Below are 18,365 nucleotides of genomic sequence, written 5' to 3'. Positions count from 1 at the left end.
AACGGGACATTTCAGTTGGTATCCGAGCGTTGGTCTTAGAGAACCAGAAAATTTGCATTAGTGTGCCTTATCGAGTTCGTTAGGATGCATTAGTGAGTCTGGACTTCGACCGTGTTTTCTTTAAAAATGATTGCTTAACATTTTTGTTGGAAACTATATATTATTAACATGTATATATTATGTGATATATTAATCTCTTAACATGTTTGATATTGTGTGATAGATGTCTACCTCTAGCACAAATTCCATTGACTCACCTAATAATAACGAAGAGTCGAATATATATTGGATTGATTCACAAGTTCCCGAAGAAGAACCGGAAGAAGAATCAGAACCGGAAGAAGAATCAGAATCGGAAGAGGAGGAACCGGAGGAGGAAATAGAACCGGTGGGGGAAATAATAAAACGGTTAAGTAAAAGAAAATCCTCAACCAACCGACCAAGGTTAATTATGGTCAATGGTGTTTCCGCCAAGGAAGCAAAATATTGGGAGGATTACCAATTCTCTGATGAATCGGATTCCGACGAGAATTCCGATGATGTTATAGAAATTACCCCAACTGAATTTAAAAAGGCAAAAGAAAATAATAAGGGAAAGGGCATAAAAATAGAGAAATCTAATTCCAACCCCGATGAACTTTATATGTATCGTCAACCCCCGAAGCCCTTAAGTTGTAACAATGACCCGGGAACCTCTAAACCACCAGGTTTTTCTAAACCGTTGTGGAAAATGACAGCTCGTATTAGGGGAACATCATATATCCCTAGAAATTTGGCAAAACGAACCAAAACCGAAGAAGAAGAAACGAGCGAGTCGGAATAAGATAGTTGTATTCGTGTGGTGTAATATATGTAATATAGTGTGCTTATGCTTTATGATATATGTAAAAATTTCTTGTATTAATAAGTATTTTTTTATGAATCTAACTCTTGTCTATTTTACAGTATAAAAACACAAAATGGATAGACAACCCAATATTTTAAGAGACCTACCCAGAGACATGATTGATGAAATCTTGTCTAGAGTCGGTCAGAATTCTTCGGCACAACTATTTACGGCGAAATCAGTTTGTAAGACATTCGAAGAACGTTCCAAGAATGTCTTGGTTTATAAGAGACTTTCGTTTGAAAGATGGGGGATATCACATTGGGAAACCCATAAGTTACGATGTGTTTACTTTGACGCATATATTGCGGGGAACCCAAATGCTATTTTACGCAACGGGTTAAGAAATTATTTTGACTCAATGTATCCGAATATAGGACTTCATGATTTAGAAAAAGCGGCTAACATGCAACATAAAGAAGCATGCTATGCTTACGGGTTAGTAATGTTCGCTTCTCACCAAAGTGAGAAAAAGAACATCGGGCTACAACTATTAAACAAAACGTTCCCACAAGTGACGGAATCGGTAATTGGGGTAAGAAATGAGGTTTTTAGGTTATTACGAGACTGTTGGTCATTACGTAACCCTCGTCCCTTTGACGACGTTACAACACGCTGTCTTATCAACGGCCATAACGGTTATGTTCCACAAGACCAAGGATGGGAAGTAGTCCTAGTAAAACCAGAATGCATGACTTGTTTCTGGACGTATGAATTACGTGTCTTTATTGCCTTTGCTGAACGACTTGTGTACTAGCTAGAATTATCTTCACAACTATCTTGTATCAAAGTTATTGTGTGCTATATTTTATGCTTTATGTAAAATAAGCGGTATTGTAAGTTTGTAAAATATTGTATAAAAGTTTGAACGCGAAATATTATTATAATCAGTTTTTCATATAGAATTGTAGTAGTTGAATTGTATATTAGCTACTAAGTATGAACTTAACGGGTAGGTACTACCCGAATTTAAACTTATAAAACGCTAATATGAAGAAAAAGCTTTTATAAATGAGTTCATATTATGCTACGAAATACTATTAACTACTCTTAATATTCTGTATGATTAACTTGTTCCATTTGACTATTTTGAAGGAAATGGCACCGACTACTCGACACACCGTGAATATGAATGAAGAGGAATTCCGTACTTTTCTAGCTTCAAACATAACCGTAGTACAGGCTGCGCTACATACCAACAATAACCTTGGATCTAGCAGTACAGGAAATCGTGTAGGATGCACCTACAAAGAATTCACTGCCTGCAAACCTTTGGAATTTGATGGAACCGAAGGACCGATCGGATTGAAACGGTGGACCGAGAAGGTCGAATCAGTGTTTGCCATAAGTAAGTGTACTGAAGAGGACAAAGTGAAGTACGCTACGCATACCTTCACAGGTTCTGCGTTAACATGGTAGAATACCTATCTAGAGCAAGTGGGACAAGATGATGCGTACGCACTACCGTGGTCAGCATTCAAGCACTTGATGAACGAGAAGTACCATCCCAGAACCGAGGTCAATAAGCTCAAGACAGAACTTAGAGGGTTACGAACCCAAGGATTTGATATTACCACGTACGAAAGACGATTCACAGAATTGTGCCTATTGTGTCCGGGAGCGTTCGAAGATGAGGAAGAGAAGATCGACGTGTTTGTGAAAGGATTACCGGAAAGAATCCAAGAAGATATAAGCTCACACGAGCCCGCCTCCATACAACAGGCATGTAGAATGGCTCACAAACTAGTGAACCAGATTGAGGAAAGAATTAAAGAACAGACGGCTGAAGAGGCCAATATGAAGCAAGTCAAAAGAAAGTGGGAGGAAAACGGTGATAAGAATCACCAATACAACAAAAACAGCAATTACAATAATAATCGCAACAATTATCCCAACAATCGCAACATCAATCGCAACTACAACAAACGGCCCAACAACAACAACAACAACAACAACAACAACAACAACAACAACAACAACAACAACAACAACAACAACAACAGCAACTACAACAATCATCCCAACAACAATAACAACCGCAACAACAACAACAATCAGAAGCAGCTATGCCAAAGGTGTGAAAAGTATCACTCGGGGTTCTGCACCAAATTTTGCAACAAGTGTAAAAGAAATGGTCATAGCACGGCGAAGTGTGAGGTCTACGGACCAGGGGTTAACAGAACGAAAGGAACAAATGGTGTCGGAACGAGTAATGGCGGAGCAAGTAGTATCGGAGCAAGTTATGCCAATATAGTTTGTTATAAATGTGGAAAACCGGGCCACATTATTAGAAATTTCCCGAACCAGGAGAACACGAATGGACAAGGCCGCGGAAGAGTTTTTAATATTAATGCAGCAGAGGCACAGGAAGACCCGGAGCTTGTTACGGGTACGTTTCTTATTGACAATAAATCTGCTTACGTTTTATTTGATTCGGGTGCGGATAGAAGCTATATGAGTAGAGATTTTTGTGCTAAATTAAGTTGTCCATTGACGCCGTTGGATAGTAAATTTTTACTCGAATTAGCAAACGGTAAATTAATTTCAGCAGATAATATATGCCGGAATCGAGAAATTAAACTGGGTAGCGAAATATTTAAGATTGATTTGATACCAGTAGAGTTAGGGAGTTTTGATGTAATAGTTGGCATGGACTGGCTGAAGAAGGTGAAAGCAGAGATCGTATGTTATAAAAATGCAATTCGCATTGTACGAGAAGAAGGAGAACCCTTAATGGTGTACGGAGAAAAGGGCAACATGAAGCTACATCTTATTAGTAATTTGAAGGCACAAAAACTAATAAGAAAAGGTTGCTATGCTGTTCTAGCACACGTCAAGAAAGTACAAACTGAAGAAAATAGCATCAATGATGTTCCCGTCGCAAAAGAATTTCCCGATGTATTTTCGAAAGAATTACCGGGACTACCTCCACATCGATCTGTTGAATTTCAAATAGATCTTGTACCAGGAGCTGCACCAATAGCTCGTGCTCCTTATAGACTCGCACCCAGCGATATAAAAGAACTGCAAAGCCAACTGCAAGAACTATTAGAACGTGGTTTCATTCGACCAAGCACATCACCATGGGGAGTTCCTGTTTTGTTTGTCAAGAAGAATGATGGTACATTTAGGTTGTGTATTGACTACAGAGAGTTGAACAAACTTACCATCAAAAACCGTTATCCACTGCCGAGAATTGACGACTTATTTGATCAACTACAAGGCTCGTCGGTTTATTCGAAGATCAATTTATGTTCTGGATATCATCAAATGCGAGTAAAGGAGGATGATATTCCAAAAACTGCTTTTAGGACGCGTTATGGTCATTACGAGTTTATGGTTATGCCATTTGGATTGACTAATGCACCAGCTGTGTTCATGGACCTTATGAACCGAGTGTGTGGGCCATATCTTAACAAGTTTGTCATTGTTTTCATCGATGACATACTTATTTACTCAAAGAATGATCAAGAGCACGAAGAACATTTGAGAAAAGTGCTAGAAGTATTGAGGAAAGAAAAACTGTACGCTAAGTTTTCAAAGTGTGCATTTTGGTTGGAAGAAGTTCAATTCCTCGGTCACATAGTGAACAAAGAAGGTATCCAGGTGGACCCGACAAAGATCGAAACCGTTGAAAAGTGGGAAACCCCAAAAACTCCGAAGCATATGCGTCAATTTTTAGGATTGGCTGGTTACTACAGAAGATTCATCCAAGATTTCTCCAAAATAGCAAAACCCTTGACTGCATTAACGCATAAAGGGAAGAAATTTGAATGGAAGGATGAACAAGAGAAGGCGTTTCAATTATTGAAGAAAAAGCTAACTACGGCACCTATATTGTCATTGCCTGAAGGGAATGATGATTTTGTGATTTATTGTGACGCATCAAAGCAAGGTCTCGGTTGTGTATTAATGCAACGGACGAAGGTGATTGCTTATGCGTCTAGACAATTGAAGATTCACGAGCAAAATTATACGACGCATGATTTGGAATTAGGCGCGGTTGTTTTTGTATTAAAGACTTGGAGGCACTACTTATATGGGGTCAAAAGTATTATATATACCGACCACAAAAGTCTTAAACACATATTTAATCAGAAACAACTGAATATGAGGCAGCGTAGGTGGATTGAATTGTTGAATGATTACGACTTTGAGATTCGTTACCACCCGGGGAAGGCAAATGTGGTAGCCGACGCCTTGAGCAGAAAGGACAGAGAACCCATTCGAGTAAAATCTATGAATATAATGATTCACACTAACCTTACTACTCAAATAAAGGAGGCGCAACAAGGAGTTTTAAAAGCGGGAAATTTAAAGGATGAAATACCCAAAGGATCGGAGAAGCATCTTAATATTCGGGAAGACGGAACCCGGTATAGGGCTGAAAGAATTTGGGTACCAAAATTTGGAGATATGAGAGAAATGGTACTTAGAGAAGCTCATAAAACTAGATACTCAATACATCCTGGAATGGGGAAGATGTACAAGGATCTTAAGAAACATTTTTGGTGGCCAGGTATGAAAGCCGATATTGCTAAATATGTAGGAGAATGTTTGACGTGTTCTAAGGTCAAAGCTGAACATCAGAAACCATCAGGTCTACTACAACAACCTGAAATCCCGGAATGGAAATGGGTAAACATTACCATGGATTTCATTACTAAATTGCCAAGGACTGCAAGTGGTTATGATACTATTTGGGTAATAGTTGATCGTCTCACCAAGTCAGCACACTTCCTGCCAATAAGAGAAGATGACAAGATGGAGAAGTTAGCACGACTGTATTTGAAGGAAGTCGTCTCCAGACATGGAATACCAATCTCTATTATCTCTGATAGGGATGGCAGATTTATTTCAAGATTCTAGCAGACATTACAGCAAGCATTGGGAACTTGTCTAGACATGAGTACTGCCTATCATCCACAAACTGATGGGCAGAGCGAAAGGACGATACAAACGCTTGAAGACATGCTACGAGCTTGTGTTATTGATTTCGGAAACAGTTGGGATCGACATCTACCGTTAGCAGAATTTTCCTACAACAACAGCTACCATTCAAGCATTGAGATGGCGCCGTTTGAAGCACTTTATGGTAGAAAGTGCAGGTCTCCGATTTGTTGGAGTGAAGTGGGGGATAGATAGATTACGGGTCCGGAGATAATACAAGAAACTACCGAGAAATTCATCCAAATTCAACAAAGATTGAAAATCGCCCAGAGTCGACAAAAGAGCTACGCGGACAGTAAAAGAAAAGATATAGAGTTTGAAATTGGAGAAATGGTCATTCTTAAGGTTTCACCTTGGAAAGGCGTTGTTCGATTTGGTAAACGGGGGAAACTAAATCCAAGGTACATTGGACCATTCAATATTATAGATCGTGTCGGACCAGTAGCTTACCAACTGGAGCTACCTCAACAACTCGCGGCTGTACATAGCACATTCCACGTCTCAAATTTGAAGAAATGTTTTGCTAAAGAAGATCTCACTATTTCGTTGGACGAAATCCAAATCAATGAAAAACTTCAATTCATTGAAGAACCCATCGAAATAATGGATCGTGAGGTTAAGAGACTTAAACAAAACAAGATACCGATTGTTAAGGTTCGATGGAATGCTCGTAGAGGACCCGAGTTCACCTGGGAGCGTGAAGATCAGATGAAGAAGAAATACCCGCATTTATTTCCAGAAGATACGTCAACACCTCCAACTGCTTAAAATTTCGGGACGAAATTTATTTAACGGGTAGGTACTGTAGTGACCCGAACTTTTCCATGTTTATATATATATTAAATGAAATTGTTATTTACATGATTAAGTGTTTCCAACATGTTAAGCAATCAAACTTGTTAAGACTTGATTAATTGAAATAGGTTTCATATAGACAATTGACCACCCATGTTGACCGGTGATTCACGAACGTTAAAACTTGTAAAAACTATACGATGACATATATATGGTTATATATATAGTTAACATGATTTTATTATAAGTATGTATCTCATTAGGTATTTTAACAATGAGTTATATACATAAAAATGAGACTATTAATTTAAGAAACTCGAAAACGATATATATAACGATTATCGTTATAACAACGTCTTACTAGGTACATATGAATCATATTAAGATATTGATATACTTGGTTAATTATGTTAAATGATAAGTAAATAGATTATTAAGTGTATTAACAATGAAATGCATATGTAAAAATAAGACTACTAACTTAATGATTTCGAAACGAGACATATATGTAACGATTATCGTTGTAACGACATTTAACTGTATATATATCATACTAAGATATATTATATATCATAATATCATGATAATATAACAATTTAACATCTCATTTGTTATAATAAATAATGGGTTAACAACATTCAACAAGATCGTTAACCTAAAGGTTTCAAAACAACATTTACATGTAACGACTAACGATGACTTAATGACTCAGTTAAAATGTATATACATGTAGTGTTTTAATATGTATTCATACACTTTTGAAAGACTTCAAGACACTTATCAAAATACTTCTACTTAACAAAAATACTTACAATTACATCCTGGTTCAGTTTCATCAACAATTCTACTCGTATGCACCCGTATTCGTACTCGTACAATACACAGCTTTTAGATGTATGTATTGGTATATACACTCCAATGATCAGCTCTTAACAGCCCATGTGAGTCACCTAACACATGTGGGAACCATCATTTGGCAACTAGCATGAAATATCTCATAAAATTACAAAAATATGAGTAATCATTCATGACTTATTTACATGAAAACAAAATTACATATCCTTTATATCTAATCCATACACCAACGACCAAAAACATCTACAAACACTTTCATTCTTCAATTTTCTTCATATAATTGATCTCTCTCAAGTTCTATCTTCAAGTTCTATGTGTTCTTTATAAATTCCAAAAGTTCTAGTTTCATAAAATCAAGAATACTTCCAAGATTGTAAGTTTACTTCCAAGTTTTCTAAATCTATTCCAAGTAATCATCCAAGATCAAGAAACTTTTGTTACTTACAGTAGGTTATCTTTCTAATACAAGGTAATAATCATATTCAAACTTTAATTCAATTTCTATAACTATAACAATCTTATTTCGAGTGGAAATCTTACTTGAAATTGTTTTCGTGTCATGATTCTGCTTCAAGAACTTTCAAGCCATCCAAGGATCCTTTTAAGCTAGATCTATTTTTCTCATTTTTAGTAGGTTTATCCAAGGAACTTGAGGTAGTAATGATGTTCATAACATCATTCGATTCATACATATAAAGCTATCTTATTCGAAGGTTTAAACTTGTAATCACTAGAACATAGTTTAGTTAATTCTAAACTTGTTCGCAAATAAAAGTTAATCCTTTTAACTTGATTTTTAAAATCAACTAAACACATGTTCTATATCTATATGATATGCTAACTTAATGATTTAAAACCTGGAAACACGAAAAACACCGTAAAACCGGATTTACGCCGTCGTAGTAACACCGCAGGCTGTTTTGGGTTAGTTAATTAAAAACTATGATAAACTTTGATTTAAAAGTTGTTATTCTGGGAAAATGATTTTTATTATGAACATGAAACTATATCCAAAAATTATGGTTAAACTCAAAGTGGAAGTATGTTTTCTAAAATGGTCATTTAGACGTCGTTCTTTCGACTGAAATGACTACCTTTACAAAAATGACTTGTAACTTATTTTTTCGACTATAAACCTATACTTTTTCTTTTTAGATTCATAAAATAGAGTTCAATATGAAACCATAGCAATTTGATTCACTCAAAACGGATTTAAAATGAAGAAGTTATGGGTAAAACAAGATTGGATAATTTTTCTCATTTTAGCTACGTGAAAATTGGTAACAAATCTATTCCAACCATAACTTAATCAACTTGTATTGTATATTATGTAATCTTGAGATACCATAGACACATATACAATGTTTTGACCTATCATGTCGACACATCTATATATATTTCGGAACAACCATAGACACTCTATATGTGAATGTTGGAGTTAGCTATACAGGGTTGAGGTTGATTCCAAAATATATATAGTTTGAGTTGTGATCAATACTGAGATACGTATACACTGGGTCGTGGATTGATTCAAGATAATATTTATCGATTTATTTCTGTACATCTAACTGTGGACAACTAGTTGTAGGTTACTAACGAGGACAGCTGACTTAATAAACTTAAAACATCAAAATATATTAAAAGTGTTGTAAATATATTTTGAACATACTTTGATATATATGTATATATTGTTATAGGTTCGTGAATCAACCAGTGGCCAAGTCTTACTTCCCGACGAAGTAAAAATATGTGAAAGTGAGTTATAGTCCCACTTTTAAAATCTAATATTTTGGGATGAGAATACATGCAGGTTTTATAAATGATTTACAAAATAGACACAAGTACGTGAAACTACATTCTATGGTTGAATTATCGAAATTGAATATGCCCCTTTTTATTAAGTCTGGTAATCTAAGAATTAGGGAACAGACACCCTAATTGACGCGAATCCTAAAGATAGATCTATTGGGCCTAACAAACCCCATCCAAAGTACCGGATGCTTTAGTACTTCGAAATTTATATCATATCCGAAGGGTGTCCCGGAATGATGGGGATATTCTTATATATGCATCTTGTTAATGTCGGTTACCAGGTGTTCACCATATGAATAATTTTTATCTCTATGTATGGGATGTGTATTGAAATATGAAATCTTGTGGTCTATTGTTACGATTTGATATATATAGGTTAAACCTATAACTCACCAACATTTTTGTTGACGTTTAAAGCATGTTTATTCTCAGGTGAATACTAAGAGCTTCCGCTGTTGCATACTAAAATAAGGACAAGATTTGGAGTCCATGTTTGCATAATATTGTGTAAAAACTGCATTCAAGAAACTGATTTCGATGTAACATATTTGTATTGTAAACCATTATGTAATGGTCGTGTGTAAACATGATATTTTAGATTATCATTATTTGATAATCTACGTAAAGCTTTTTAAACCTTTATTTATGAAATAAAGGTTATGGTTTGTTTTAAAAATGAATGCAGTCTTTGAAAAACGTCTCATATAGAGGTCAAAACCTCGCAACGAAATCAATTAATATGGAACGTTTTTAATCAATAAGAACGGGACATTTCATTGTGGATGACCCGAAATGGGTGTGTTGATCTTAAAGTGGTCAAATGGGTGATAATTGACCTAATTGAAATAGATGGGTATGAAACACCCAAATTATGTATTAGTTAGTGTTGTTAGACTTAAATCACTAGCTTTTAGTGATATGTGGTGGTTTTGACCTTTAGGGTCGGTTTTGATGTAAATGAGGCATTTAATGCATTTAAGTCATTTAATGCACATGTGTAAGTTGTTGGCTTTTAGCCCAACTAGTTGGTGTGTTAATCGAGTACTTATTGTATTAGGTACTTTGCTTTGAGGCTTGCGGAAGTTAAAATCGTCACCGAATCGTTAAGGTGAGTGGAATAATTATGCGTGTATGTATATGGCTTATTTATTTGAGAGTGTTATGGTATGAACCACGAGCCGGTAGCATCAAGTGTGAACCACGAGCCGGTAGCACTATAAAAGAGTGAGACTCAAATGCGTATGGTGTGAACCACGAGCCGGTAGCACCATAGCGTTATGGTTAACCATATTATGTTGTTGAACGTTATACAAGCATGCTATATATATATATATATATATATATATATATATATATATATATATATATATATATATATATATATATATATATATATATATATATATATATATGTTGTGTATCTGCTAATGTGATGTTGCGATAGTGTACGAGTTGTTAGCATTATGAGTAAGACGGCATGCTATTTGAATTATATTCTCGTATGAGGTATTTGGTGGGTGCGAATGCAAATAGATGGGTTATATATGTGTATGTATAATTGTTGCACTCACTAAGCTTTGCTTACCCTCTCGTTGTTTATCTTTTTATAGGCTCCGGCGGAGACAAGAGTAAGGGCATTCGTATGGATTAGAGATCCCGCTTGGGTTGTAGGGGACGCTTTTGGATGTTATAGCTTTTGGAGTTTGACCGAGAATTGGGTAGTTTAACCCCTAAACACTATGCTCATAGTGTCGTTTGGAATTTAAATTCTTATGGTCGAACTTTTATGTTTTGAACGAAACTCGTAAAACGGTCGATGTGGGCTCCGTTTTGTAAAACACATTTTATGATTGAATCGTATGAGTTTTTCATATTAGAACATGTTGTGAAAAGCGTTTCGTCTAAAAATGTAGGGAAGTGGGAGATCTTTTTACGGAAAATGGAAAAAGTGGACAGCGGGCTGCCAGGCCCTGTGCGCGCTGCGCACAGGTGGGGTTGCGCGCCGCACACCCCATCTGGACAGCCCTGTTCAAATTTTTTTTTATTCCGCGATTTTGGTTGGTTAACGGGTTGGGTTGTTACATGTCACAAGCATCAGTCACATATGTGACTAAATGTCACAGAAGGGTCACAAATTTAACCAACTAATCATGAATTAATTAATATTATTATTATATTCTTGTCATTAATTTATTTTTTCTCCCTCAATTTCAATCAGATTTTACCACATCACCATACAAATATCTAACACAAAATTTTGATCTTTTGGGTTAATGAATGTCAAATACAGTCACAATCAAAAACTCAATTTTTCATCAAAATGTATAATGTGCACAATTTACCTTTGACTAATAACTAGCAGGATTAGCCCGCGCGATGCGGCGGGACCTTTCGAGTTACATATTCATATTTAACGTAGCGTCATATGTTTACAGAATTAAAAATGCGTTGCTACGGGTGTGTTTGGATACACGTGGTTAGTACCTAGTATACCTAATGGTATGTGCGTTTTTAACACCGAAAAAATCGTTTAAAAAGGGGGGACGGAACCATCGATATGATATAGTTAGTTTGAGTTGTTTATTATACGTGTATATATATGTATGAACGATAGCCGAAATATTTAGCGTATTTTAGAACATGTCCGTTTTGCGTATAGTTAGTTGCGTTGTATTCGTAAAATTATTTCGAGTTGAACGGTGACGTCGGAGAGATTTAACTTGCGGCGAGCGGGAATATACGGTCCGTTAAAGATTTATCCTATTTAGCATTTTTTTTAAAACGTCCGCTCCGCGTATAGTTAGTTGCGTTGTGTTCATAAAATTATTTCGAGTTGAACGGTGACGTCAGAGAAATCTAACTCGCAGCGAGCTGGAAGATACGGACGGTTAAAAATTTGAGTGGAGTTTGTTTAAGTTTTTTTAGCAAAGTATTAAATTTATATTTTGGACCCCTATTTTGAGGGATGAATTGTATGTTGTTTAAGTTGGAGGGGGTAAGAATGTATTTATTTTTTATATTGTCGTTTTGAAACAATTTGGAAAGCACACGACAAGAATCCGTTTACCAAAGTATTATAAGGTAATAGTCTAGAGTGTTTTATAATGTAATTCACTAAATTCATTTTTCGCCCACAAAAGAAATTCGAGAATGCAGAGTAAATAAACCACTCATCTCTTGGGTTTTTTTTTTTTTTTTTTTTTAATAGCAGTTCGGAATTAATCATGGAGACTAAACCACTTACGCGATTATCTTTTGAAGGAAATCAGGACCAATTTGAGAGCATGACCGATAAAAACCCTATACCCTTTAACTCGCAACACGATGTGCGAAAAACGATCTCGAGTGAATTTCAAGATTAAAAAAAAAAAAATCCTTATATGTAATATTGACACCACGAAAATACCAACCTCTAACAAACAATTTTAAGCCATTACGTCATTACGATCTCAGGCTCACAATTAAAAATTGTGTAAGAAGACATATGAATGTTTTTTAGATACTAAAACTCGTGTAGTCGTGTACATCAATCAATAAACTATCAAACCAAAAAAAATACACCAGATTTTTCTAGACCTCCACCTCCCCCTCTCGTAAACGCCCATTTCCTCAGCCACTCACTTCCGTACAATTTACCCAAAATTAGGGTTTCGTTTCTACCGATTCCTTCCCCTTCAACGCAACAGGTTCACATTTTCTTTTACATTCCAATTAATGTTTACTTTGTTCATAATGTCTATATCTCGATTTTTCTTCTGTAATCTCATTTTTATCGCCTTAGATCCAATCGATTCCTATGCTAATTTCTATTGCTTTAATCGTTGCTAAATATGCACGTATTAGACACTATAGTGCTTACGATTCATATCAAATCACAAGTTGAAGCTTATATATTTGATCGATTGTTAATTTTTGTGTTAATGTATAGTTTTTACAACGCTAACTATTTGTTAATTTTTTTTTTTTTTTAGTTTATTTTATTTCAATGAGAACATTTGAGTAATAATTCACAATCCCTGAATGATTTTAGCTAAGCAGTAAACGATAGAGTATAACGTGTATACGATTGATTGTTTAATTAATGAGACGGTACATTTTGGTATGTGCAAAACTGGAAACTGAGAAATATATGTACTAATGAACGTTGCTTGAAGATCTTATTTTAGTTGATGATAATTATAGAACTGTCACTATAGTTACATTACTATTCGATTAGAAAGTTATGGAATCGGGTGGCAATTCGTGTTCACATTACAATACGTTCACTCCTTAAATAGTCATGAAGTTGTATGGAAATTAGTTAATGATAGTATGTTGGAACAGGTTTACGTTATACTCATATACCCAATTATAAATTTAACATAGAGAAAAGAAAAACATACACACTACATTTGCCTTTGGCGCCTCCTAAATTAGAAGATTTAATCAGTGCCGTGTTGTCTTTCTCGACTTATAGCCTCTGTAGATTCCTAGCATGGAGTGTGTTTAGAGCTACTTAGTAGAAAGGTTCACTGATCACTTAAGATAATCTGAAAGCTGATATTAAGATATGCTAGTGTAGTAACTCTATATAACTAAAATCGGGGAGAGGGAGTGCGAACCGGAGGGGAGCCCGAGCGAATATAGAAGAATAGCGATATAAACTCTGTCCGGACGGAAAGAGCATTTAATTGATTACAATACGTTCACTCCTTAAATACTGGAAACTGGCACTTAACCCACTAACCATTTCAACCTAAAGAACCGTTACACACTCACCTCACGTCACATTTTCACTCACCCACGTGCAACATGGAATTCGAACCCTATTACCCTTTCAAACTAGCTAACCTTTTTATTGAAACCATTAAAACTATAGCTAACACTAAATACTTAAAAACTAACAATATAATGACTCGTACTCCGACCCAATATGGCACTATAGTAATTGAAGATACATGATAATGTGCTAACATAATATAGACAATTACCTATATACACATACACATCAAACTTATCCAAAGATTAATAACGTAGAATATTAAGGAATACGTGGAGAATTAGTATTAGGATGGATCAGGGGCGGATGTATTTGGATGGCAGTGAAATACGCAATTTAGTAAAAAAAAAAAAAAAAAATTGGATTTTTAACTAGTGATACCAGCGGATAGTGTAAATTTTGGACTTTTAAATAGTCATACCTAAATGGGCAAAGGATCATGTTAGTGCTATTCATTTGCTGTTTTTTGTATCGTGTATGATCTATAATTTTACCCTTATTTAATACATAAGCAGAAGATAACAAATGAAAGACCAAGATTCCATGACAATTGCATTTACAGTCACATTTTACATCACACAAATGTTTTGTTACAATATGTGAGATTTTATTGTTTTGTGTATTTGTCGGTTTATAATTAGCTTTGATTGGTCTATCTGTTTTTCACAGAAAATGGAGACTCAGCTTGATTTCGTGCAGTGGCTTCATACTGACATGGCACTCAAAATACTTTCATGTCTGGACGATTTTGCTGATCTCATCCGCGCATCTGCTGTATCTCGGCTGTGGCAAAATATCGGTGAGTGTCATAAATAATAACTAACCTACACTTGAAAATCTACATCCAGTGGCAGTAGTGACTGGTTTTTATAGGTCAATCTCGGTCAAATCTCGAAAATTGGTCAAATCTCGGTCAAAGTAAAACTTGGTCAACATCCGAGTACTTCCCGAGTTTCCGAGTACTCCTTAAAAAGCCCTGATGTAGTACTCTCCGAGTAAATATTTTTGCAACCTTGCTAATTAGTAAAATTTAATGTTTGAATATCTGTTTAAAGCATGAATTTATAATAAGTGGTCCCACTTTACAATGCTTAAGAACTACATATGAACTTATGGAAATTTTGAGTTGGTTGCAGTGATCTCTAATGGACTTAGTAAGAAGCTATGCATTAAAAGATTTCCTCAGCTCTCTTGCATTACTCGTATAATCGAACCGAATCACAACATCATGCCAGCTGGCGATGATCAAGCAACTAATACTATTGAGCGTGTAGCGGTTAAGAGAGACCACCTTGCATATGTTTCCCTTTTTCGAGCACTAACGTCGTTCCCGCAAACGTATTGCATTGCCGATCCCGTAAGTGCCTCGAGCACCGACAACTACCCACAAGAAAGCGTTATGAATACTCTTGACCCGCGAGACAGAGTTCTACATCGGTACTCTTATTGGTCAAGTAAAGGAAGTGATAATCCGGACACACCCGAGACGTTGATTTATAACTTGACGGCTTCTTTTTGTATTATAACCGAAATCCACTTGCACCCGTTTCAAGGTTTGGTTTTCTTTTTCTATCGTATTTTAATTTTTTTTAATAATTTTTATCAACTTGTAGCACCTTTTAACTCATTGAATGGTGATGATTGTGTACACAGCTATGTTTCACTTGCATTTTCCAATATATTCATCCAAATTTGTTCGATTTCGAATGGGTCATCCGAAATGTTGGAATGAGATAGATCGTGACTTCATTGAGGTACAAGAATGTGCAGATGACAAGTTTATCTGGACCTACACGTCAAAAATGTTTCCTGTTGCTCAGGTGAGGCCATCTTTTAGTTATGAAATATGGTAACAGAGACCCATTTTGACCCGTTACTTAACAAACCTGATTTGCCCATCTTGCCACCTCTAACACCTCGTGATTTCTGGTGTTCTTGTATGTAATAAGAAACTATTCAATAACAAATACTTTATCAACAGGAGAATCGATTACAAAGGTTCGAGTTGCCGGAGCCTGTTGTTTGCATCGGTGGTTATTTGCAAGTTGAACTGTTGGGTCGGGTTCAGAAACAAGAAGACGATGATAAATATTATATATGGTACTCATATAAGATATATATATATATATATCCCTTCGTCCCTAAATTATTGTCTTGCTTTGACTTCTTAAGTCTTTCTTGTATAACCTTGACTTTAATATTTTTATTTGTGTTATATAATATTTAATGAAAGTTCAACCAATGAAAACACTTTTTAAAACCGAATCCATTCATATAATTTTATGAAATATTTTAGTATACCATAAACAAAAATATTTTAAAGTCGAAATTTAAAAAGATGGACTTTGAAAGTCATACGGGACAATAATCTTGGATCCGAGTCTTAATATATTATGAGCGAATATTATGACCAACTGTTATTGGTTATTATGCAGTGTGGCTCATGTTCAGGCAATAGGACGCCAACTGTCACCTGCGTTTTGTGTCGAGTTTTCTGAACAATCAAATAATGTAACTCTTAAATACGACGCCAAGGAATTTGAAGATAAAATGCAAAGTGTTTGCAATGGACAAAATGGTTCGCTTAGTACTAGTCTACTTCCTGTAGCCTGGGGAAATTTACCAGACTTTATACACATTGTACAAGTACATGAAGATGGTGCAGAACATGAATGGGGCGATATTGACTGGATCATTGATGAGTTTTTGAACTGAAATCCAAGCAAAAATCTCTGTTCTTAGAAGGCTTCCTAACTTTGTTAATGAGAATTTTATGTCAAGTTTTGATCTTTGTTTGTACGGTATCGGAAACTCTTGTTTAATTAAGTTTTTGTATAGGATTTGATGTGTTGTTGTATGTTACCTTTTCACTAATTTCTTAACTTAATTTCTTAACTTTGACTTTAAATATTATATAACACTAAAGAATTATTTAGAGTCAAATTTAAGAAATGCAAATTTTTAAAAGTGAAAACATGACTATTAATTTGAGACGGATATAATATTATTTAAATAATTAATAATTAACAATAGTAATAAACATAAGCATAAGCAATAATAATAATATAGAATAAGGAATTAAGTGGAGAATCAACAAAGCGAATCTGCAGGAACCATGTATATGCTGCTTTTGTCACCCTTTAAACACCATGTCACCAATCAATGAATATCTCACTTTACCCTTACATTACATCAAAAGCCACTCTCAATCATACATACAATAGTCTAACAGTTTGGGTCTTGAGTTGACCAGTAAATAGAGTCAGGAAGCGATTATAGGATAATTTAGTTAAAATGCGTACGTCTGAGTAAAAATAATCCACTTAGGTAACCTGAATAGGAAAAAGTTACTTGTTATGCAAAGTTATTTGTGCATGCTACAATTATTTTTTGGGTGTATGCTACAATACTTGATCTACCAAGTACTTATATATATTGGTCTAAAATGTAGATTCTGAGAATGTATCAAGTTACAAACTTTCACGATAACTTATGAAAATGTTCACTTGATTCATGAGTAATTTTCTGTTTTCTTTTTGATGATCATAACATACTTTTAACAGTTTCGATATTTGAGCAACATAATTGTCAATAGTAACATAACTGTCAAATACAACCAATTTTTACACATACACAACTAAACATGTTTTACAGTGTTATGCAGTACAACACTGTAAAGCATGTTTGGTTGTGTATGTGTAAAAATTGGTTGTGTACATATCAACACCCCGAATGAAATGGTAGTATATAAATTTTGATATTTGTGTTCCAGTGATAATTTTTAGTAAATAAAATGTATGTAGTAGGGTGCAGGATTCAAATATCGTAAGAGGCAATTATATATACATTTTTTTAGGGTTGTAAAAATCGGTCACCTACTTTTTGACAAGTCATGTTTGGAGACTAGTCCCACCTGACTAAGCCCATGTCAATTAAAATCTTCAGTCAATGACGGTCAACACCAGTCTATGGGTACAAATTGGTTAAAAGCCAGATTTATTCAATTAAAATTGGTCAAGGTCAAACTTGATCGACTTGTCACCATCTATGCTGACTAATCCCTACCGGATCTCGGTCGACTAGTCTCTGACTAGCGACTTTCGCCACATTGATTTGATTTTTATGTAAGTGGTGCTATGTATGTTAGGTAAATTAGATGCTAGGATATCATGACCCAACAACACTCGTAGTTTTACAACAAACGGGACCCCACAATCAACAAACGAAAGAATAAAGCATAAAAGTTGTAGCGACCCCGACAAATCGTCAAGTGACGGCGTCGTCTACGTAGGTCCCATTGCATGGTCA

At 35.3% G+C, this 18,365-nt stretch overlaps 1 protein-coding gene across 1 annotated transcript; it reads left to right on the top strand.

Annotated features, from left to right (window-relative positions):
* The first annotated feature begins 12,843 nt into the window (after positions 1-12,843).
* Positions 12,844-16,909, top strand: LOC139862846 (F-box protein At4g00755-like). The gene is made up of 6 exons (XM_071851477.1): positions 12,844-12,984; positions 14,727-14,856; positions 15,194-15,610; positions 15,711-15,877; positions 16,039-16,157; positions 16,493-16,909. The coding sequence occupies exons 2-6, from the start codon at positions 14,730-14,732 to the stop codon at positions 16,770-16,772; spliced, it is 1,110 nt and encodes a 369-aa protein (XP_071707578.1). The 5' UTR covers positions 12,844-12,984; positions 14,727-14,729; the 3' UTR covers positions 16,773-16,909.
* Positions 16,910-18,365: the final 1,456 nt, after the last annotated feature.

The sequence above is a fragment of the Rutidosis leptorrhynchoides genome, chromosome 8 (assembly GCF_046630445.1).
Source record: "Rutidosis leptorrhynchoides isolate AG116_Rl617_1_P2 chromosome 8, CSIRO_AGI_Rlap_v1, whole genome shotgun sequence".
NCBI lineage: Eukaryota > Viridiplantae > Streptophyta > Magnoliopsida > Asterales > Asteraceae > Rutidosis > Rutidosis leptorrhynchoides.
The sequence above is the reverse complement of the archived record's forward strand: the minus strand, read 5'-3'. Positions and strand labels throughout refer to the sequence as shown.